We start from the raw sequence: 23,924 nt of genomic DNA on the forward strand, positions 1-23,924 counted from the left end.
ATAAACAAATGATGGGTGTCAGTCTGGAGCAGAATGGCATATTTACGTGACAGAGTACTCTTTTTAACTTTGCACAGCTATGATGATGACGTGCCGTGGACACTGTAAAACACAACTTGACCAAAGACACACATTAAGTCCTTGCAATAGGCAATGTGCAAATAGCATATTATGATTTCTAGGCCAAAAGAGGGAGATTTTGAATTGTTATTTGCAAGCGAAAATATGACCTTGAAACTACTCAATAAACGATGTGTCTACATGATTGACATCTGCCATTAAGAACTTATCGTTTACAAGGAATTCCTATCCCAGGTCTCAATGTCGACGTACATGTCTTCTATCCTTTCGTCCAAGGTTTAACCATAGGAGAGTTTTCAAGACTTCTAGTGGTACATCATCCTTATTGCCAGCTTAAACGCAATATCGATTGTTAGCCTTTAAAAGAGTAGCTTACCGCTATACAGAACAGGTAACATTTAAACCGGGTTAAGAATTTCTAAAAATACCTGGGTGGGGTGGGAGACTTCTAGGGGGGTTAAAGAAATTGACAACATAACAGGGGCATCTGAAAAAAAATTAACGTTGTTGGGGGTGGGGGAATTGAGAATTTATTGAATATCAAATGCCTTTCCAAATACCTTGTGGCACCTTCGTTTCCTGCCATTCCCCTTTTCGTCGAGCCCTTCGGGCGCAAGTTTTGGGGTATAGCAAACAATTTATTGATGATCCAAGGAGCCATATTGAGGTAAAAGATGCAGGTTGTCATGATTTCAACCCCTCTGTTGCGCAAAATTGTCCTCTATACGATGACTAAAAGTTTCAACTCAACCTTTCAATAATAATTCGGGAGATAACTTATTTGATAACATTCTCCCATTGACAATATATTTGGTCTAGGTAGGTGTCAAATGTTCATGTGGCCGTATCTACATTTTTATTTTTGAGGACTTTGACAGATACAAGCTATTTAGAAAAGTGCATAGTATCATCAAAGGCAACTGGAAGCTTCAGATCAAAATCCTTTGAATAACAACTTGGGAGATTAAAACCTCTGTGTTATTCGTAATTTCGTCATAGACTACAATGTATAGTGGATTAACATTTTAACTGAAATTGTAAATTCAAATTTCTTGCTCATACATGCACCTGTAGCAACGCTAGTCTAATCAAGCACATTAATATTAATAATCAAGGGTCAAATACTCTGATTTCGCTAGTTTTTTGTATTGCAAAAATTATTCATAGTTTCCTCATAGATTACAATGTATAGCGGATTAACATTTTTGGCGAAATTCCAGAATCAAATTTCTTGTACAAATATGCACGTGTGACCATCCTCTTCTGATCAAGTACAATAATGTTATATGCACAAACATTGCTAGTTTTGTATTGGGAAAAAAATTATTCACGGTTTTGTCATAGACCCACATTTATAGCGGATCAACATTTTCGGCGAAATTCCAAAATTAAATTTCTTGTACACATGTGCACTTGTAAACACTCTAAGCTAATCAAGTACATTTATATCAGTTATCAAACGTCCATAGATGAACAGATATTGCTAGTTTTATATTGGGAAAGACGCCTTCATAGCTTTCTTATAGACTTCTATGCATAATGAATCAAAATGTAATCCAAAAATCATTGTTTTGTACACACATGCACTTATAATTGCCACTTCAAGCAAAGTACATTAAATTTTATAATGTCTCACACATATAAATGTAGAGATATAGCTTGTTTTTAAATAGTTTGCCCAATAGACTCCCATGTATTATGATTTGATATATTTGTACGAAATACTATATTGGCCACATTTAACCCTTTGAGGGGGGACTTCAAAATTATGGCAAGTCAGAAGGGCGACTTAAACACATTGTGAGTTTGTTAAGGGGGTACTTGAAACAATCTGAGAACATTTTTCTTTAATCATCCCCCCACCCCTCATAAATGTTTGTGAATGCAGCTTTAGAGTTTCTTTTTCTACTCCCTGAAGGAACGACAAGTCATTCACTTCGAATATCACCACAGACTGTATATTAACATATGAACACACTAGTACTGGCTGTATAGAATGCCGACTTTTGAAAAGCCGAATACAGTTTATTTCGGCGAAAATACGTTGGCATTTCAGTATAATTTCTTTGTCAAATGCTTTTGAAAAAGCACGTTATTGTCACACAGAAGAGCCCCCGGAAAAGAACAGAGAAAACAATAGAATATCTTGAAAAGAGAAATGAGAATCAGACTTTATAACTCAGTATTGATGTCCAATAAACAATTTTAGATACTGATGGGGGATTGTAAGTGATTTATGGCGAAAAAATCTAATAAAAAATTAGACAGGTAAACTTTAATGATCATTTATAAGTAAAATTGCACATTGTTAGATACTTTTGAAAATTGCGCGATCATTAAATTTACACATAATCACAGTATTGATTGGTAGTTGCCCAAAGTAAGGGACGGACCATTAGATCTTGGGAGGGGGGTGGTCAAAAACAGAAAAAAAAAAATTTCAGAGCAGAAAGTTAGGAAAAAAAAAATCTTCAAACTAGTTTGCAAAATAAAAAAAAAAATAAATAAGGAGACAAAGGCGTAAAAAAAAAATCTGCAAAAGTCTTTAAAATTTTGAATTTTTTTTAGATTTTACCGACAGTAAGCAACTTTCCGTATTTTTAATACATCCTCCCGGCACATTTTTAATTATAATTTATACATTTAGAGTGACTGTATCCCTTATACTGGAAGTTGTGATTATCTCATCTTTTCAGGACTTTTGTATTCTGATCACTTGAAAATTATGAAATTATAGAGCCTGTTTTCTACTTGTTTCCTGCGTACAAACCAAGCAGGTACACTAGGTAAAACATTGAAACTATGGTATGGTTGTCAAGACAGAAAGTTGTATTTGCCTTTTAAGATCAAGGTAAACAGATGCAGGCCACATCAGTTTCATTTTTTTCACAGCATTTTATTACAATGATGAATGCAAGAATGGGTGAACAAGTAGAAACACGTCAAAAATGATAAAACAACATATCAAGTCATTATGTATTATTTTGCTTTTAAAAAGGCATTTTCAATTCTTTTTTCTCAAAAAAAAGCCTCAAATAACAACAGCAACACATGTTTTAACATTCAACAATACACTAAGTAGAATGCCATCTATCCAACAAATCCCAACACAAAAACACATAAAAGGGTTGAACTTTGAAAGTTTCTCGATAGCAAATACTGAATAAATCTGCATGGTTAATCGTTTTGTGTAGCAAATTTCAAAGAAATTGGACAAGCCCTTTCAGAGAATACAGATTTTTGACCATGAATGGCATAAATTGCCCAAAAGACAAATATTGAATTTCAACACATCTATACACATCCAATCAATTTGGACATGCTGCTACAGAGAACTTGATGTTTGATCAAAAAAGGGCAACAATTGCTCTAAAAACACAAAATATGCAAATTTCACTATATTATTTAGCTTATTTTAGCTTCTCAGCTTGTCAAAATCAATTGTAAATCATGAGATATGCATGATGTTGATGGGGTGAATGTAGGCATTTCACCACGCAGTAGAAAGGGAAGCCAGGAAACCAAAATAGTCAATTTCAAAACTATACGAAGCTACTGAGGAGCAAGAAGACCATGTTTCAGAGGAAGATGTGTAATCCGAAAAAAATGCTCCCAAAGTGCCACCAAATAACACCATTTTTATCTCTATTTTTCAAAAGCTCCAACAGCAGGAGGGGGGACACCCCCTCCTGACCTCCCCCGCAAAAATACTCCCCAAGTGCCACCAAATAACACCATTTTTATCTCTATTTTTCAAAAGCTCCAATGGCAGGAGGGGGACACCCCCTCCTGACCACCCCCCGCAAAAATACTCCCCATGTGCCACCAAATAACACCATTTTTATCTCTATTTTTCAAAAGCTCCAACAGCAGGAGGGGGGGACACCCCCTCCTGACCTCCCCCGGCAAAAATACTCCCCAAGTGCCACCAAATAACACCATTTTAATCTCTATTTTTCAAAAGCTCCAACAGCAGGAGGGGGGACACCCCCCTCCTGACCTCCCCCGGCAAAAATACTCCCCAAGTGCCACCAAATAACACCATTTTAATCTCTATTTTTCAAAGGCTCCAATGGCAGGAGGGGGACACCCCCTCCTGACCACTCCCCGCAAAAATACTCCCCAATTGCCACCAAATAACACCATTTTAATCTCTATTTTTCAAAAACTCCAACAGCAGGAGGGGGACACCCCCCTCCTGACCTCCCCCGGCAAAAATACTCCCCAAGTGCCACAAAATAACACCATTTTAATCTCTATTTTTCAAAAGCTCCAATGGCAGGAGGGGGACACCCCCTCCTGACCACCCCCCGCAAAAATACTCCCCAAGTGCCACCAAATAACACCATTTTAATCTCTATTTTTCAAAAGCTCAAAGAGCAGTGACCGCTTGCGTGGCCGCTTGTGGTGCTTGGCACCACATGTTTGCCCTCTTTATCTTCAGACAGCGACGAACGAAAAAAAAAATTATAAATCTGAAAATTTACTCTGAAAAAAAAAATTGCACAGCTAATCTCAATTGGAAAAAAAAAATTCAGAAATTTACAATAGTAAAAAAATTTTTACAATTTCATTGTGACCACCCCCCTCCCAAGGTCTAATGGTCCATCCCTAATGCAAATAAGAAAATCTGTGGATGTATGACGATTTTTAGCTCCCCTATCAGCGACGAGGAGCTTATCAAATTGGCTGATTTTCCGTCGTCGTCCGTCATCGTCGTCCGTCTGTTGGGTCTCCGTCGCATCTATTAACAGTTGTCTTCTCCTCTGAAACATCGGGGATTGCCTACATATCCGTCCCCGGGGTGGGATGAGGATAGAGGTAACTTGGTCTCAGCACAGGTTTCTTCTTGCTATTGTTTATTTTATTTTAATACATTTGTCTTGGTCTCAGCACAGATTTATTTTAATACGTTTGACTATGATATGCATTTCCAATAAAGATTTATACTGCCCACTTTTGATGTCTTGGTCTTATGGTTGTGTGACGATTTCTTTTTCTCCTTCGGCGTCTCACGTATTTTTCCTTTGATAATCTTACGTGACGATTTGTCACTTTATTGAGTCTATTATATGATGCGTTTGGTTGCCTGATCTGCCAAAGCAAACAAGGGTAAATTACTAACCTGTGGACGCTGTCATCAGATTATCACCAAATTAACTTTGACAAAGTCAACAACGAATGCACCAGCAAGGTATAACAGAAAGGCAACCCAGGATATGGGGATTGCAGCAGGTGCGAGTAGTTTTTGTTCTTGAGGTAATCGATCTCGGCTATATATTGGTACTTAGGGAAGTACCACCGTTAACTGAATTGAGAAACAGTGCATCGTCTAGTTAAATATAGCGATTTTTGTATCTGCCGAAATAATATAGGGTTATTCACAAAATACGGCCCTGTATGGACGAGGGGTCAATGAGTGACGTATTGGACGAGCCGAAGGCGAGTCCAATACGTCACTCACTGAGCCCGAGTCCATACAGGGCCGTATTTTGTGTATAACCCTATTATTATACACCTCCCTCCATTAATCGTCCGTATAAACTAATTCTATGGTAAATTTTGAGGGATGCAGCACGCGCGATATGAGTGGAACGCGCGCGATTGTTGAAATAAAATTGCTACAAACCCCTGAAAATTTGCGCGTCGCGCATCTCCCGTATTCGGGACTCCGCGTACTATACAAAATACGGAAAGTTATTGGACGGTCAAACTCCCATAGGTTACGGCAGTAGGTGTATAATAAGTAAGCTGATTGCTAAAAGGCTGTATTTCGAAATCTCTGACTAAACCGCATATCGTTAACCCACTGTTGGTAGCAGTGAACCGACACAGTAAGTGCAGGTTGGTGCTTGACTGTCGTGCTATCAATTTTGTTTATTCAAGTGTGAAGACATAAAGGTTACTCAGCAGTTACTTGAAAAGGGTTTTTATTTAATGACGTTCGCCATCAAAATTTTCCCTAGTCACCGCATGTATTTGGGATCCGCCTAGGATTTTGGAAATGACGTTGAATATTTTCATTTTAATGTTGTACGCTTGGCGTTTCAACTGCGCAGTATATTTTGCGAAAGTATCGAGAGCTCATGGTGGTTGGGTACTGGCGGGGACAAGATATTGTGACGATGGTATCGCAGGTGCTGCGATACCGAACGAAGTTGAAAGTTTCTCAGTACAAATCAAAGGAGATTTATCATGCTTCAGGTTTCTTATAGCTCAGGATAAATGTACTTGCATACCACAACAGATAGTACCGTGGTCAGGTTACATTAAAATGTACTTGATGGCTACTTATATTTCCAAGAGGGACGAATTAAACGAGTATTGTCAGCGATATCCAAGAAGGTGATACATTACGTTGCAAAGAAAGGCAACTGTGTGCTTTAGTCTAAAGCTACCACCTCTGGCTGTTCCATCATTAATGAATAAATGGAGTGAAACGTAATTCATTCATTAGAATTAGAGTTTAGAGAAGACGCGAGTTTATCCGCAGTATACCATGATGGGAGACACGCTTGTACGGCGCCTATCTGACAAAATGTGCTTATCTGACAAAACTCGTTTTAGCAATACCCTGGGGAGTCACTTTATCCAGCGCACTTCATGCGCATGTTGCTTCGCGCTTCGTACACGTAGTGTGCCAATTTAACGTTAATACGAAGTCTTCTATACGAAGGATTTTGTTTCTGTACACTACTCTCAAACTGTTGACATGTAATTAATTCTTTTGTATTGTGGCTGTTCTTCCATCGGCCGGGCTCGCGGTCGCTCACTGTACTGTAGTCGAGACCATGGAGATAACTCCGTATTGCAACATGTACAGTGTAGGTGCTTTTCTTCTGATCCACTTGCATGTTTATCGAGTACAATTTAATGGCAAAATGAGCGATCGAGGAAGGTGATGATAAACAAAAACACAAGTACTCTGCTTGCCATTGTGGTGATTTTGATACTCCTGCAACCGTGAGAGCGGACGACCTCATACACAGTGATTGATTTAGGTGCTCGGCGATTTTACGCAATCAATGAAATTTACTGTATTTTTTAACTATTATATGGCTTTTTTGTGATGTTTGTGATTTTAAAATGTATGTTTTAATAAACGAATTGTTGTGTGAGGGATTACTTTCCACAAATGAGTAAGGCTACAAGCAGTAATTAGTTATTTTTGTAAGATAAGCACGTTTTGTCAAATAAGCGCCGTACACACGGTTCTCGTGCAAAGCGCCCCCAACGGATGTTTCAAAGTTCAGATAACAGGACCAGAGGTCAAAAGTTCATATTATTTAACCAAAGCTTGGCGAACAGCTAAATTGTACTGTGGACACACATGTAGCCGCTGTTTGACGCCGTCTCAGATTTGAATTTTACGCCCCTCTGAAATATGTTTGTAGCAAAATTTGGACTTTAAAGACAATGCCGGCGGAAATAATGAAGAAGGACTGTCTTCTATCGGATTTGGAGCCCTGTGAGAGAACAAACAACAATGGCGGCGGTGGCAGTGAATTCAATAACAACTGTGGTGTTCTAAGACTAAGTCCACAAGGTATGATCCATGAAGCGGAGGTGAAACACCCGCATAGTCCACAATCGCTCGTGTTCAGGTTCACGTTTGACAGTCTCTGTGATCCAGAAAAGGGGTACTGTTTCAGGGTCAAAGGAGTCTGTTGTTCGTTGTGTACATGATGTCAAAACACAATGGACGCGCCTCGCAGTATAGCTCTGTGTGCCACAGCTGTGTGAAGTCTAGGGCCTCTCCGTCGTCTTTTGGCCTTCGCCGAAGGCCAAAAAGACGACGGAGAGACCCTATAGGCAGTGTGTTACCTGTTACCTCGTTTACAGGCTATAACTGCAGAAATGTAGTTCATAGACACTCGAGGGTCTGTGTGTAGCTTGAGGCATTACTAGCTCTGGAAACGCAGCTATTTGTTGGCGGGGTAGCGTGCACCGCTAGGCAGGTCATCAAAAGGTAAACCCCGCCACTGTTAGCTGCGGGCCAACTGGCGGCGAAAATGAGTCCATTACGACGACACCAACCTGTGTCGGAACTTTCATTGGCAAAATAAATCAAAGTGAGTGAAATTCGATAAAATGACCTATACCTATACACATTTAGCTAGTTTTGTAGACTACCGATAGATTATGTATGGAGGATCAAGCAACATTTCAGTGAAATTCCAAAGTCATTTCTTCCATAACTCCATACAAACCTTTGTAAAATTTGAACACCCCTCCGATCATTGATTGTAAAATTTGACCCCCTCTGAAAAACGGTTTCGTAAAACTCACGCCCCCTGATTTCCACCGACCCCCATCCCTTTAAAAAACGAATGCTCCCTTAGGGGACACTAAGTTACACATTTGATAAAATACCGGTACTTGAAATCACACAGTCCTGTCACTTTTATTAAGAACAGGATAGTGTGACTTCCAGAGTTTTATCAAATGTATAGTGCAGTAATTTCATATTCGTTGGTCATCGAGTAAGTTATAGAGCTATGTTAAAACGTTTTAATGTTTAAAAGAAAGTGATGAAAGAGGTGTGCCCGAAGGTTGGTGGAATTGTGAAAGTTAAGGTTACTGAAGATTCCAGCAGTTTTTTAGCTCACATTTGGTAAACCAATGTGAGGTAATCGTATAAGCTGAATCAGTTCATTTGCATGCCATTTGCATGTCTGTATGTATGTATGTATGTATGTATGTATGTACGTATGTATGTATGTATGTATGTATGTATGTATGTATGTCTGTCCACATCAAAAACAGCTAAACGGCAGAACCTACTGTCTTAGTATTTTGTGTACAGGTGCAACTAGGGGTGGAGATGTGACTTTGTTCAAATGAACTTGTCAGTGTCAAAAATATGCAAATGAGGGGGAAAAAAGGAAAAATCCTGCAAATTGCTAAAACTCTGTAACCGTTGGTCAGATAGGGTTGAAACTTGTTGTGCAGGTTTCTTTAGGTATTCTAAAGCAGATGTGTAAAATTTAGGATGAAATTTGCATGTTTCTATTTATCTGGAAATTTTTCAGTTTTTAGTCAAAAAATGTTTAACTCTGAAATCACTCATCTGATTGCTCTGAAAGTTGGTATACATGTTCCTCAGGATGACATCAGTCAAGTGTATACAAATTGAATTGAAATTTTTATATTTGTAATTTTGGGGCAATTTTCCGAATTTATGGTCAAAATTTTATTTATTCAAGAATAACTTATCTGAGAGCTTTGATATTTGGTATACAGGTTACTAAGGTTGATCCAAATCAGTGTGATGAATATCGTGAAGATATCTTGAATTTTATATTTTTGCTGAATTTTTTTGTTATTTTTCTCATTTTAAGTAAAATTTCTTCTTCTCTGAAACTGCTAGCCCAATTGCTCTCAAATTTGGATTGGATGTTTGCAAGGGTGTTACCCTTCTAATTCTTGAAATTACGACAAAATTGGAAATATTACTGTTTTGGGGCAATTTTTGATATTTTTGGTCAAAAAATCGTAAAAAAAAATTTTCATTGTAAAGCCCCTGGACAGACGGCTTTTACATTTGGTGTACAGATGTCCAGGGATAACAATAGTTAGATATGTGGAAATTGTCCTGAAATATACAAATTTGTATTTTTAAGACAATTTTGTCATATTTGGTCAAGAAAACTTGTTCTCAAAATTACTTGACTGATAGCTTTGTAATTTGGTACAAAAGTCCCGAGGGATGTTATTAGATAAATTTTCTGCTCAAAGTGTTGGGAAACCCCCAAATATTTATATTTTAGGTAATTTTCTTTTGTGACCTTAAATGACCTACACCAACCAAGGATTTGTTGCGAGACAGTTTCGTAGGCTGTGAACATAATTTTGTCTTGTTTAATATCAATTTGTAGTAAAATTTGATCCTGAAAATAGAGCTGAGGTAAATTTTTTCATTGCGAACCAATTTTTGCAACTTTCGCATGTATGACACACAAGAACTGATGAGAAATTGGGATCCGGGATAATTCCAGATGTCATAATCCCCCCCCCCCACAGTGGAAGGAATTTCACTATCTGTAACTGATTTAAGTGCTGTTTACATTTGAATAATAGCACTCATAGCATTAATTAAAACATTCCCAAAGTAGTAAATATACTGCCAGCTGGTCTTATGTAAACATGGTCAACCAAGGGGTGGAACATTTGATATTCAGGAGGGGGTAGGGGATAGAAGATTGATGAGGTAGCATTCCTTTTTAAAAGATCCCTTTTATATTTTTTCCTACTCTTTTTTCCCCATTCTCCCACCTTTTCTTTTTGTCAAGCTTCTCTGGCTAATTTTTTGGTGACATTTGCTTTTGTATGTAGAATCTGCTTGTCCCATTGCTATAGAAGTTGGTATGCATGTTCCTAAAGATGACCTCCAGTACCTAAGTGGCAGACCTTACTTGCTTTTGTCATTCTTGTTTTTCTGGTTGATCTTTGGTACCCATACTGGTATGTACCAGTTCTGATAAAATGTTAGCAACACCGTATAATTGCGGTATTTTTAGCTCCGCTGTCAGCGACGCGGAGCTTATCAAATAGGTTGATTATCCGTCGTCGGCGTCCGGCATCCGTCGTCCGTCAACAATTGCCTTCTCCTCTGAAACCACAAGTCCAATTGCTTTGAAATTTTATATGCAGTTCACTTGGGGTGACCTTACTTCAGTTTGTTCAAATCATGGTGAAATTTGCATATTTGTATTTTTGGGGCATTTTTTGGTGATTTTGGTAAAAAAATCTCCTTCTCTGAAACCACTCGTCCAATTGCTTTGAAATTTGATATGCAGTTTGCTTAGGGTGACTTAAATCAGATTTGTTCAAATGATGGTGAAATTTGAATATTTGTATTTTTAAGGCAATTTTTGCCACTTTTGGTAAAAAAATCTTTAAAAATCTCCTTCAAAACTACTGATCAGATAGCTTTTATATTCGGTACATATGTCCCTAGGGATGATCTATTTCAGATTTGTTCAAATTGTGCAGAAATATGCAAATTTGCATATTTAAGGCAATTTTTGCCATTTTTGGTCAAAAAATGTATTTCTCAAAAAGTACTGGTCTGATAGTTTTGAAATTTGGTATACAGGTTTCTGTAGATGAACTAAGTAATATATATTGAATTTCTGATGAAATCTGTAATTTTGTATTTTTGGGGCAATTTTTGCCATTTTTGGTCAAAAAATGTGTATTTCCAAACCTACTCATCTGATAGCTTTGAAATTTGGTATAGAGGTTTCTACAGATGAAGTTCAGAACTAAATTAAATTTAAGGAAATAATGATGAAATCTGTAATTTTGTAATTTTGGGGCAATTTTTGCCATTTTTGGTCAAAAAATGTATTTCTCATAAAGTACTGGTCTGATAGCTTTGAAATTTGGTATACAGGTTTCTACAGATAAGCTTAGTAATATATATTGAATTTCTGATGAAATCTGTAATTTTGTATTTTTGGGGCAATTTTTGCCATTTTTGGTCAAAAAATGTGTATTTCCAAAACTACTTATCTGATAGCTTTGAAATTTGGTATACAGGTTTCTATATATGAACTGAGTGTGATATTTTGAAATTATGATGAAATCTGCAATTTTTATTTTTGGGGGCAATTGTTGCCATTTTTGGTCAGAATATTTTATTCTCAAAAAACTACTCATCAGATAGATTTGTTTGACATGTTCTTAGGGATGATCGGATGTTATATATTCAAAGAATGATGAAATCTTCAATTTTGTATTTTTGCAGCTTATTTTAGCCACTTTTTTCTGGCCACTGTATTGAGTTATCAAAGATTTCCACCTTCTTGATCAACATGTGTCAAAAATAGTTATTCTGTACATAAACACAGCGGCTCTATATCGGCCACTAGGTCGCTTGTTGACACTTGAGTTGTGCTGGAGTACATTGTCATGGTTCTTACATATATTTTCGATTAATATGACTTTATCTGACTATGTTTCAGTTAGGGAATATCATAGATCGGCTGTTAATGTTACTGTATGGATACGTAATGTAGAAACATTCTTTATTTTTCCAGAGTGTTCTGCAATTTTCAAATCTCTAAAATATTTGGACAAAATGCATGAGCTTCTGAAACCATTAGAGACACTGACTGAAAAGATTCGTCAACAATATCAAGATAATACATTATCAATGAAAGGTAAGGTTTCATTATACAGCCTAGGGCAGATGTCGAGTTTTAATTGGTATCATGGAATGAATAAGTGTGCGTTTGTGGATCTGATACAAAGAGTACGGTGTTGTATTGCTGGATTGCTGACTGATTATCTTAATAACTAGGAGGGTAATTGTTAGATTAGTGATACGAATGGCTTGCTTTTAGCTCATCTTGGTTACTAGTCCCCATGGACACTGTCCGGGGAGATTTATAGGTTTGGCCATGTCCATGCGTACATGCATCCATCCGTTCATGCAAATATCTCAGAGTTGCCCGAGTGATTTCATTCAAACTTGGTACAAGGATTACTCCTTATGTCATACATATGCACATCGAATTGTTTTGTGATAAGATCTACTATGGCGGCCATTCTGTTACAATTTTTTCATGTCCTGAGCCATAACTCAGATATGTATCAAATACCGACATTATTCAAAGTTTGTACAAGGACGTTGACCTATGTTATAAATATTCATGTCAATTGGTTTCATAATCTCTCTATCCAAAAGTGCTTTATTGAGCCTTGTTGTTTACCTTACTCTGTTGAACTGTTTTTTATCTATCTCTTTTACAACAGATGCATCAATGATTCTGCTGGGCATAATGCAACATTGCTTTATAACATTGGAATATGGCGTGTCCAACCAAGAACACCGGAACGAAGACCTGAATCCATGTTCTGAAGGCTATCATATGGAAAACCAAACTACATTACACAAAGATTCCTTCCGTTTGATGGAGTGCAGTTCTCATAATTGGGACAACTGTGACGGTGAGATCAGCACTGGGTGTGGTAAAATTTATATGAAAAACAGCAATGATGGTGCACATAGTTTGAACTATCCAGCGGCACAAGAAATTGAATGTGGAGAAGGCGTTGAGACCTTCACACACAACATGTATCGTAAGGGGCTTGCTGTAATCCAGTCTGATCCCATGCCATTAGAACACAGCGAGTACGTTAAAACATTAATTCATGATGGCAATTTTGAGACACATGTTTTGACCGACTTAAAGATCAGACTACATGAATGCAAAGAGTGTGGTAAAACATTCACAAAGAAAGGCTATCTTAAAAAGCACCAGCTAAGGCATTCAGAGAACAGACCCAATAAATGCGGGAAGTGTGGCAAAAGATTTAAAACGAAGGACGATCTAAATAGGCATATGTTGATCCATTCTGGTGTCAGACAGCATGAATGTAAAGAGTGTGGTAAAACATTCACACATAATATTACTCTTAAAAGGCATATGTTGATTCACTCAGGTGTCAGACAGCATGAGTGTACAGAGTGTGGTCAAACATTCACAGAGAAGGGCAATCTTAAAAAGCATATGTTGATCCATTCTTGTGTTAGACAGCAAGAATGTAAAGAGTGTGGTCAAACATTCACACTTACGAACAGTCTAAACAGACATATGTTGGTCTATTCTGGTATCAGACCTCATGAATGTGCAGAGTGTGGTAAAAAAATCACAGACAAGCGCAATCTTAAAAGGCATATGTTAATCCATTCTGGTGTCAGACCACATGAATGTACAGAGTGTGGTAAAACATTCACACAGAGGGCCCATCTTAAAATCCATATGCTGATGCATTCTGGTGTCAGACAGCATGAATGTAAAGAGTGTGGTAAAACATTCACACAGAAGGGCCATCTTAAAATCCATATGTCGATCCATTCGGTTGTCAGACCGCATGAATGTAAAGAGTGTGGTAAAACATTCACAGGCAAGTGCAATCTTAAAACGCATATGTTAGTCCATTCTGGTATCAGACCTCATGAATGTGCAGACTGTGGTAAAAAATTCACAAGCAAGTGCAATCTTAATAAGCATATGTTAATCCATTCTGGTGTCAGACAGCATGAGTGTACAGAGTGTGGTAAAACATTCACAGAGAGGGGCCATCTTAAAAGACATATGCTGATGCATTCTGGTGTCAGACCACATGAATGTAAAGAGTGTGGTAAAACATTCACACAGAGGGCCCATCTTAAAATCCATATGGTGATCCATTCTGGTGTCAGAACGCAGGAATGTAAAGAGTGTGGTAAAACATTCACACAGAAGGCCCATCTTAAAAACCATATGTTGATCCATTCTGGTGTCAGACAGCATGAGTGTACAGAGTGTGGTAAAACATTCACACAGAAGGGCCATCTTAAAAGACATATGCTGATGCATTCTGGTGTCAGACAGCATGAATGTAAAGAGTGTGGTAAAACATTCACGCAGAAATGCAATCTTAAAAGTCACATGTTGATCCATTCTGATGTCAGACAGCATGTATGAAAAGAGAGTAGTGAAAAATTCACATTTAGGTTTATTTTTAAACACTCAAAAGATCACATGAACACAATGGCACAATGCCTTGCTGTATAAACACAAAGAAATTGGTGAAACTTTACCTTAAAAATATTTCTGTGAGGCATATTGATTAGAAGTTAACGTCAGATCATAGCAATTGCAACAAGTGTTATACACCATTCAAACAGGATGGGGGTCTGGAGAGACATGATGTTGACCATGCAAATATAAGACCTCATGAATACAGAGAATGATGTAGAAAAGAGTTTTACATGTAAAATATCAGTGTATTAAAGCATTTGAAAAAAAATATTGGAGAAAAATATTTGGGCACATGAATCAATCCAATAACATATTCGGCTATTTTGACTGAAGAGAGATAAGGTACACCTGTTCATCTTATTACATATGAGCCCCTGCTAACGTTTACATTAGATGTACGCATCTTAATATCTTACCTCATGAAATAGAAATGGAACATACGAACTGAGGCATTGAATGTCTAGATTGTTCAAAATATGTTCTGACTGTATCCTCAGCATATTGTTATCTATATGAGGGATGTGTCATGATGGTGTTACACTCATGAAAATAATGTAGGATGTTATTTTGATTTACATACGGTATACCGTACTGGCATGGTTTTTAGCTTACATTTGGTATATGTATATGTACCAAAGACAGCTTATATGGTATGTCATTGGCGTCTATATGTATGTATGTATGTATGCATATATGTATGTATGCATGTTAGTATGTGTAGATGTCTGTCCGTCCACATTAAAAACTCCAAAATAGCTGCACCAAGCACGTTAGTATTTGATGAACACTGATGCATCAAGGAGTGGAGATATGAATTTGTTCAAATGAACATGTCAGTTTCAAAAATATGCAAATGAGGTAAAACAGGGAAAAATTCAGGACAGCTTTCGTTGAAACTTGGTATGTGGGTTATTTATGGTGACTTAAGTTAGATTTGTTCAAATTGTATTACAATGAACTTTTGACAGTTGTAATTTGTGGGCAAAATTTTTCCGTTTTTGGTCAAAATATCATCTTCTCTTAAAGCTCTTGTTCAATTACCTTGAAGTTTGGTATGCATGATCCTGGGGTTGGCTTCTCACAGATTTGTTCGAATTGTGTGAAAGTTTTCATATTTGTATTTTTGGGACAATTTTCCCAATTTTTGGTCAAAAAAATCATTGTCTCCTAAAGTTCATATTGGGTTACTTTTAAACTTGATACTCTTCATTTAAGGGTTGTCCTCTATCGGATTTGTTGAAATTGTATTTGACGCACTTTTTCTGATTTTTGGTCAAAAATCATTTTCTCTGATATAGCTTGTCCGATTGCATTAAAACTTGTTATGCCGTTTCCCAGGTATAAACTTACTTAAAAGTATACTCACTCTAGCCTACCACATCGAATCAAATGTGAGCCAAGTGTCCTTGAAGCTATGTTTTGTAGAATATTGCTGACATTATCTAGCTTCATCTTGGTCAAACAAAACCAAAGCTATATAATAAATATAGCTCCGCTGTATTCTTTGACAACACTGCTATGAAGAATATTTTTGTATGCTGTTAGTATTACCAATAAAATCACAGTTGGGTCGCTGTTAGAATAAAATGTTTGAAAAATGTTTTGCCTAATTTTTTTGCCTAGAGTTTTGTTTTGCCTAAATTTTATGCTTTTTCAGACAAGTTGCATTGTAATTTTAACGCGTTAACAGTTATGTACATTTGTTTTATTTGTAACTGTGTTGAGATAAATTTATCTTTTTTCAAAAAAATGTATTGCCTAGTATTTCCTTGTGACCGGTCGGTCATTGTGTGGTAGATGCGTCAGCACTGAGGGGTAATTTTGATGACTGTATCCAGGGCATGAACACTATATATTCAAGTCAAAGGTCATCGATGTTACGTAACATTTGTCGAAAAACTTTGCTCCCATCCTGATCCCTGTCCAACAAATATGAGACTGCAATTTTTATGGTTCATACATATTCCGGAGATGTATTTGGATTCTTCGGCGCTTGCAAAGCTGCAAGCTTAAGGATTTCCAACTAGCTGAGGCAGATGCCTGACAAGTTAACAGAGCAAGATGTCAAGTTTGTGATGCCGCACATTTCTTTCCCAGTTTGCGTTTTTTATTTCATCTCAACAAAAAGAACACGGTTATTGGCAGAGGGGAGCACAAACGCACGAAAGAAAAACCGAAATATATCACTGACAGACTTTAAGCAAAAAAACCTAAAAAAGTTGTCCGAATCGGTCTTGCTAAAAATCGAGGTGAAGCAGAGAGAAAAAAAGAATTCTTCCCGATCAATCTTCAAAGACCCTCAAAATATAAAAATATAGGACTGCTTTACACAAGTCCTATCCTTCCATGGCAAGCAATCAAGTACGCGATACTTGGCTTTATTTTGACAATGCATCAAAGAAACTGAATGAACAAAATTGACAGAATGCTTTATTCAATATAAACCAACAAATCTAAAACGTTTAGCTTTCAATTGTAGTGTTAATTTAGCTTCGCTACACTTCGCAACACTCGTTCTCATTTGAATACTTTGCACCTCGGATCTTGGAATAGATGCACCCGCAGCTCGGCCGAGTCTCTTGGCCGATCGCCGACCGCCAGTCGCTTCTCACCTGACATGTCCAAGCATTACGTCTATGGTACTGATACCAAAGTGAAGAAAGACGTTGCCGATGAAAGTATGAAGCTCTACCACATCCTAGGCGAAGTCGCGTAGCACGGGAATGTAAAGTTACTGTTGGCAAAATTCGACAGAGCATGCATGACAATGCTACTTGCCTTGAATACAGACTAACACAATACATTGAATCATGAGTATTTTTATTTTAGATACTTGGAGCAATTAACAGATTGATACTATTGATTTCAAGATCCGATTAAACAACATGACCATTTTGTCAAAAGCAGGAACTCCTGAACCATACTTTTTTGATGTAATGTTTCCATTTCTTGTGTTTCTCTTCGAGTTTGCAGGATCATCATACATGTTCAGGTGATAGTACAAGGACACGTTCTCAGGTGATGTCATATAAAACTGCCGATTTCATCGGCGGTCTAGTTTGTGACAATTGCGCTTGGATGTCTGTCGAGCTGCCGATCGAATTTGCTTTCACGTTTATGCTCGCTGCTTCTGTGGCCGCAGCCATGGTGTTAAAAATATCACTGCGAACTTCTCGGATTACATTTTCTGCCAATAAATATGCCAAATTGAATGTATTGACCAATGTGGCAAACAGGAGCAAGGACAACCTTTTCCTATTGATATCTAATAGATTTGGTCGTAAACAGACATGCAGTAAAACATTATTGCCCTATTCTTTGGATTTGCGGTCATCGAGACAGTAGGCGCTGTCCCTTTTTTGACAAAGCCAACGGAAAGCCTCTCTCTTTCGAACCTTGCTTGTACCCAAATTATTCAGATAATATCATCACAACCTCTTTCAACGTACAGCAAACCTCGAAGAGGCGAGAATGATTTTGAAGTATAAAATGCTTCTCTGAATATTGTATTGTGCAAATTTCACAAAATATCATTTCACGTATTTTTGAATTTTAGTCCCTATACATTTCATAATTTCCCGATGAGGGTTAGCAGGCCGCTGAGTCCTAGTGGTAAAATTTCATACCACATAGTCATGCTTACAAGCTCATTATTTACAAACCATTCCTCATTATTGAAACTTTAAGGTTGAGTTTAAGGATTTCATTCAAGGCGAAATGTTCAATGAATATCTGATGCTAGATTTCGTCGATGAATGTATTCATTGAAAATTTGTGAGCTCTAAGCATAGTTTGGGTATGTTAATTGTCAAACGATTATCACTCGTTCACGATACATGTAGAATATTCATTGATCTAAATTTTGCACCATATAAAATGAAATACAAAATTGAACACAGCGCTGGATAGTAACGTATTGGTGTTCGGATGCACGAAAGGCGTCAAGGACTGCACAGGTAGGGTACCTACATTGATTTGTAAAAGTCAGATAATACGCCATCTCCAACAGAATGCTAAACAAACTTTGTTGACCGCCCCTTGGTTGACCAACCATTCAAACTTTCGAGGTCAATTAATTTCAAATGGTCCACTACTGACAGAGATTTCAGGACGCCTAATTTAATTTTACACAGTCGGATGTTGCTATTACTGAAGCGGGAAAACATGCTTACCAGTTTATGTATGGCACATGAATGGCTGACATGGTCTCCCGTCGGTAAATGCAGTTCAACCATAGACAGTAGACTGTCGCCAGTAACTGTACCACTGCTAACACAAGGGACCCAGATAATCTGTTGGTGTTGTTGTTGTTGTTGTTGTTGTTGTTGTTGTTGTTGTTGTTGTTTGTATAGTTGTACGTTTGGAGACAGTTGCATTGTGTCAAAAATACTCATAATGTCCTGTTTCTTAGGATATCTATATTATTACGCTTGAAACAAAAACAACACAAAAGTTACTTTCGTTGAATTTTCTTGTCCAACAACAACAAGAACAACAACGACACGACTAATAAACATGATAAACAATACAAACAACAACAACAAAAATAACCACCAGATTTCTGGTTTCCCTGTGCTGCTACCGCTGGACATGTCAATTGGCAAGGCCAGCATCATATCTCATTCTTTGAGGAAACGGCGACATTGGTACTTTAGACGTTGTCGGATAATATTGTCTGAGTTCTCTAAATTAGAGTCTAATGTTAGAAAGGTTGGGTAGTGGTTGATGCCCGGTATGCTGGTTTATCGGATATAATTGGATAAAATTGATTGTATCTTCCAACGTCTAAGTTAAAGTTTAATATAAAAAGGGTGGGGAGGTGGCCGAGGCCCGACATGCTGTTTTATCGGAAAATATCGGATTGCCAAATATAATCCTGAAGTAGTATTTCTTTACATTTTGCAAGTTAACATTTAACATTGACATTGAATTTTACGTTTCTGTAAATTTTGCATTGATGTAAGTATTTAAATAAACTTATTAGCATAAAGCAAAATCTTCCATGATTTTGTCTGATGTGTTTGTGTGGATGTAGGACGAATCATGTAAGCCTGGCTTCAGTCTTATATGTTTACAGACCCTAAAAACAGCATGTCGGGCATCATCCACTACCCAACCCTTCTAATATTAGGCTCTAACTTAGCTGTTAGATGATATTATCGATTTTATCCGATAATATCAGGTAAAACTGCATGTAGAAGGGTTTGGAAGTGGCTGATGCCAGTCATGCATTTTTATCGACTAATATCGGATAAAATGATCGATAATATCGTCTACCTTCTAAGTTAGAGTGTAATATTCGAAGGGATTGGTTTTGCATACTGTATCCGTGATTGGTTGTTAGAAGATAGAGTGATTGGGGGTTTAATTGGTCAGGACTAGTTTGTGTATGCTTTCCTTGGCACGAGGTCAATATGCCATTGCGCTGCTTGCTCTCCCACCCCTGGACACAACGATTACACAGTCACATGCGCTTACGTCACCTTCGACATTAAAATGTACAAATATCAGCCCTGGATATGAACAGCAACCTATGCAGGTTTAAGACTTCATTACACAGTGAGTGGCACACTTTATTTAACTTTTCATCGTCTGATTTCTTAAAGCGCTCCTTTTACCTGTTTTACTCTACTTCATGCTTACTAAATACAGCGAATGGTCAGCTGGTCAGCCTTCTCAGGCGAGAGGAGTTTAATGTACCCACCTTACATACGGCCACATCATACATCATTTGAGAGCTTATTATCTCTACTTTAAGAAAATGACGATGTGGAGCTGCCAAGTAGTGCCATAACCCCCTTATTTGCATAATTCACACCGGTACCCAATTTGCATAAATGCGATATGATATTTGTAATTTAGTGTAAACTTCTCTAGATACACTTTAAACTATCGAATGATATATCAAATGAAAGGTAATTGCATGTAGGATACAAAATGAATATCCATAGAAATATTGAAATTGATTTCATCGAAATGTTTCTATATTTACAAGGAAAAAATATTTTCCCCTTTTGAATAACAATATTTAAAAAAAAATTAACACATACAGCCACATCATACATCCACATCATACATCATTTGAAAGCTTATTATCTCTACTTCAAGAAAATTGACGATATGGAGTTACCAAGTAGGGCCATAACCCCTTACTTTGCATAATTCACATGCATACTCAAATTGCATAGATTGATATAATATTAGAAATTCATTGCTTACTTCTCTAAAACATACTTTTAAACTATAGAGTGACATATCAAATGAAAGGTACTGGCACGTAGAATACAAAATGAATATCCAAAAGATATTTAAATTTATTTCACAGCGATATTTTCATATTTGTAGTGAAAAAATATTTTCCTTGTTTGAATAACAATATTTTAAAACTTTTAACACCTACAGCCACATCATACAGCAACATTATACGTCATTTAAAATCTTACTATCTCTACTTGTAGAAAATTGACAATGTTGAGCTATCAAGTAAGGCCGTACCCGTAATTTGCAAAATTTACACTGGTGAGCAATTTGCAGAAATGAGATATAAAATTAGAAAATTCATTTTTAACTATTCTAAACATACTTTTACACCATCGAGTGATATATATATAGTATTTGGTAATGGTATTTGCATGTAAAGCACAAAATTGATATCAAAACAGATATTAAAGTGATTTTACTGAAATTTTTGAATTCATATTTGTATTGAAGATATATTTCCCCTTTTGAACAATGGTATTTAAAAAAAATAACAATATCGATGCAATCACAAGTATTATGATGTGAAAAAAGTGCATAGAACATGGAGAACAAACAGCTGAAATGGGTTCTGCAAATCTGAAAATAATTACTTTTTTGTTGAATGTATGTTTTAAAACATATGAACACCTCTTCCTGTTTACAATATTACAACTGTGCACATCTTTCCAAATCTTCTCTGATTTTCTCCGAATGAGGTTGAAAAGACTCACGCTAAGTTACTCAAAGCTGGTTTTGGTATTCACAAATTTTGTAGAAGCACTCAGTTCCTGAAAGCGCTCGATGTTATGACTATTGGAAAATCATTACAGATAAGTTCTCTTGAACTATTGAAATCAATCTCCGCTGACAATTCACGTGCTCGTTGTTTTTATTTGCATCTTTTGAACATGAATCTTTGTGGTAATCTGAACAGTCACACGGATTTACTCTCACGTGTCAATAAGATTTGTGCAAAACATAATGTTTCTTTCTTTCGATACATCTTTGATAAACATTATTCAAATTCTGAATGAAAAAGTATGCAGACTTTTCCTACACCGGATGGATTAACGGACAGTGTACGCATCTTTTATTGACAAGAGGTGTACATAATAGGCACGTTCTTAACATGTTGCTGATGCCGTTTTGCTTTTGTTCTGTGTATGTTTTGTTGTATTGTATCTTGTTATTTTTGGTATATTATGTATTATTTCTCTTCTTTTTGAAGGCTAAATAAATAAATAATACTACCAATAATAATAATTATCCAATACCGATGTCTAGCTTTAATAGGTCAGATGCTGTTTCTCAAAACATGCCTTTTGTTTGGAGTATAATATAGCCATTCACAGCATATGGAAACTTTTCAAGGTTACTCAAGAATACCAACACTTTCTTGTAATGTTGTAACCATGAAAACATGATTGTATGTATATACATATATACATATATATTATATATTTTAAATTATATATATATATATATATATATATATATATATATATATATATATATATATATATATATATATATATATTGATTTTAACATATATGGTAAATGATTTGAACGCCAACATTATTTCGTAAAGATCTGTTGGGAAAATATCACCAATTACTATAAAGTTCAAACATAAAGAAAGATCCACATGAACGACACTATTGTAGTTGTTGAAAAGTATCGCTGTATCGAAACAATGTGTCAGATAAGCATCATTCATGATCCAAATCATTCATGATGGCGACACTAGTGTCATTTCCAGTAAATCTAGTAATTCTAGGAATTAATCATCCTCTTCTTCAGCAGCATTGTCACGAGTAAAAGGGTTGCAACAGTTATCGCTGCCTTGGCAGGACCAAAGGTCGGTGCAGGAAAGATTAATTTGACAGCAGACAAAATTGGTGACATGTAATAAGAGAAAGCAACTCCACACATCGTCCATATCCTAGTTGTTTGAATTTTGTGTATGATATTATGCATATTGTAAATGTATGTTATGTTTGGCCGATTTATGTCCCGCCCTATAGGGTAGCAAGACTAATGTGACACTGCGATCCTTTAATGCTACATTTTGAGAACAGAGTTGTCTTCAACAGTCTTTAAAAATTCATTTTCGCTTGTTTAAACGTGTGCACTGAATGACTGATTGTACGTGTTACCAATCAAGTTGTTCCACTAAAGTTCAGTTTGTTCAAGCAGGGAAGCTAGAATGTCTACTGTTCGTTCAGGATGTGTTTGTGTATGCTCATTTGAATCGGAGATTGGGCTGTTGTAGGTTTTGTGAAGTTTGGCATAATTGTAACGCTTATATTTCTGTTTCTTATGTATGTTCTGATTAGGCTACGCTCACAACTAACGGCGAGAGGCGGAGGAATTCGGGGTGGATTCGAAAATTTTGGGGGATTGTATAGGGGCACTTGGAGTTCTGATCTGCATATAGGGGACCTGAAAATGTTTTGGTTCCCTTTTACTTGTTACGATTCCAAGGTTTCGAAAGTAATTAATAACATTTTGCAATTGTTCCAAAGTTAGTAATAATTAAACAAAATTTAGAATCGTTTTGTCGCATTTCATTACTCTCTATCTCGAAAATATCTTGTATTTTGTATTGTCTTGTTGTTGCATGATTGTTTTAATGTATCGAAATGTTTGTTTGTTTAATGTATGAGTTCATAGTAAGTGTTCTATTCTACATGCAAATATCTTTCATTTAACATATCACTCGATAGTTTAAAAGTAAGTTTAGAGTACTTAACAATGGATTTTTGTAATTTTATATCTGATTCATGCAAATTAGGTAGCCGTGTGCATTATGCAAATAAACGAATCACGGCCCTATTTGGCAGCTGCATATCGTCATTTTTCATAAATCAGAGAGAATGAGCTTTCCAATGACGTTTGATGTGGTAGTACGATGCAGTTCTATGTGATAAAATTATTAAAATATCGTTATTCAAAAGGGGAAGATACATTGTTCTACATTAATACGAACACATTTTAGCAAAACATTTTAAAATCTCTTCGGATATCCATTTTGTTTTCTACAAGCAAATACTTTTCATTTAATA

General features: G+C 36.6%; 1 protein-coding gene across 1 annotated transcript; it reads left to right on the forward strand.

Annotated features, from left to right (window-relative positions):
- The first annotated feature begins 7,342 nt into the window (after window positions 1-7,342).
- Window positions 7,343-16,361, forward strand: LOC139142388 (zinc finger protein 708-like). The gene is made up of 3 exons (XM_070712306.1): window positions 7,343-7,627; window positions 12,126-12,248; window positions 12,844-16,361. Exons 1-3 carry the CDS (start codon window positions 7,498-7,500, stop codon window positions 14,559-14,561), a joined length of 1,971 nt encoding a protein of 656 aa, XP_070568407.1. The 5' UTR covers window positions 7,343-7,497; the 3' UTR covers window positions 14,562-16,361.
- The last annotated feature ends 7,563 nt before the right edge of the window (window positions 16,362-23,924 follow it).

This window comes from Ptychodera flava, chromosome 10 (assembly GCF_041260155.1).
Source record: "Ptychodera flava strain L36383 chromosome 10, AS_Pfla_20210202, whole genome shotgun sequence".
Lineage (NCBI taxonomy): Eukaryota > Metazoa > Hemichordata > Enteropneusta > Ptychoderidae > Ptychodera > Ptychodera flava.

Excerpts from the sequence above, each read along its gene's own strand:
- LOC139142388 (XM_070712306.1), top strand. The coding sequence starts at position 7,498 with ATGCCGGCGGAAATAATGAAGAAGGACTGTCTTCTATCGGATTTGGAG. Across the intron at positions 7,628-12,125 it reads TCTAAGACTAAGTCCACAAG|AGTGTTCTGCAATTTTCAAA; the intron begins GTATGATCCATG and ends TTATTTTTCCAG. Across the intron at positions 12,249-12,843 it reads TAATACATTATCAATGAAAG|ATGCATCAATGATTCTGCTG; the intron begins GTAAGGTTTCAT and ends CTTTTACAACAG.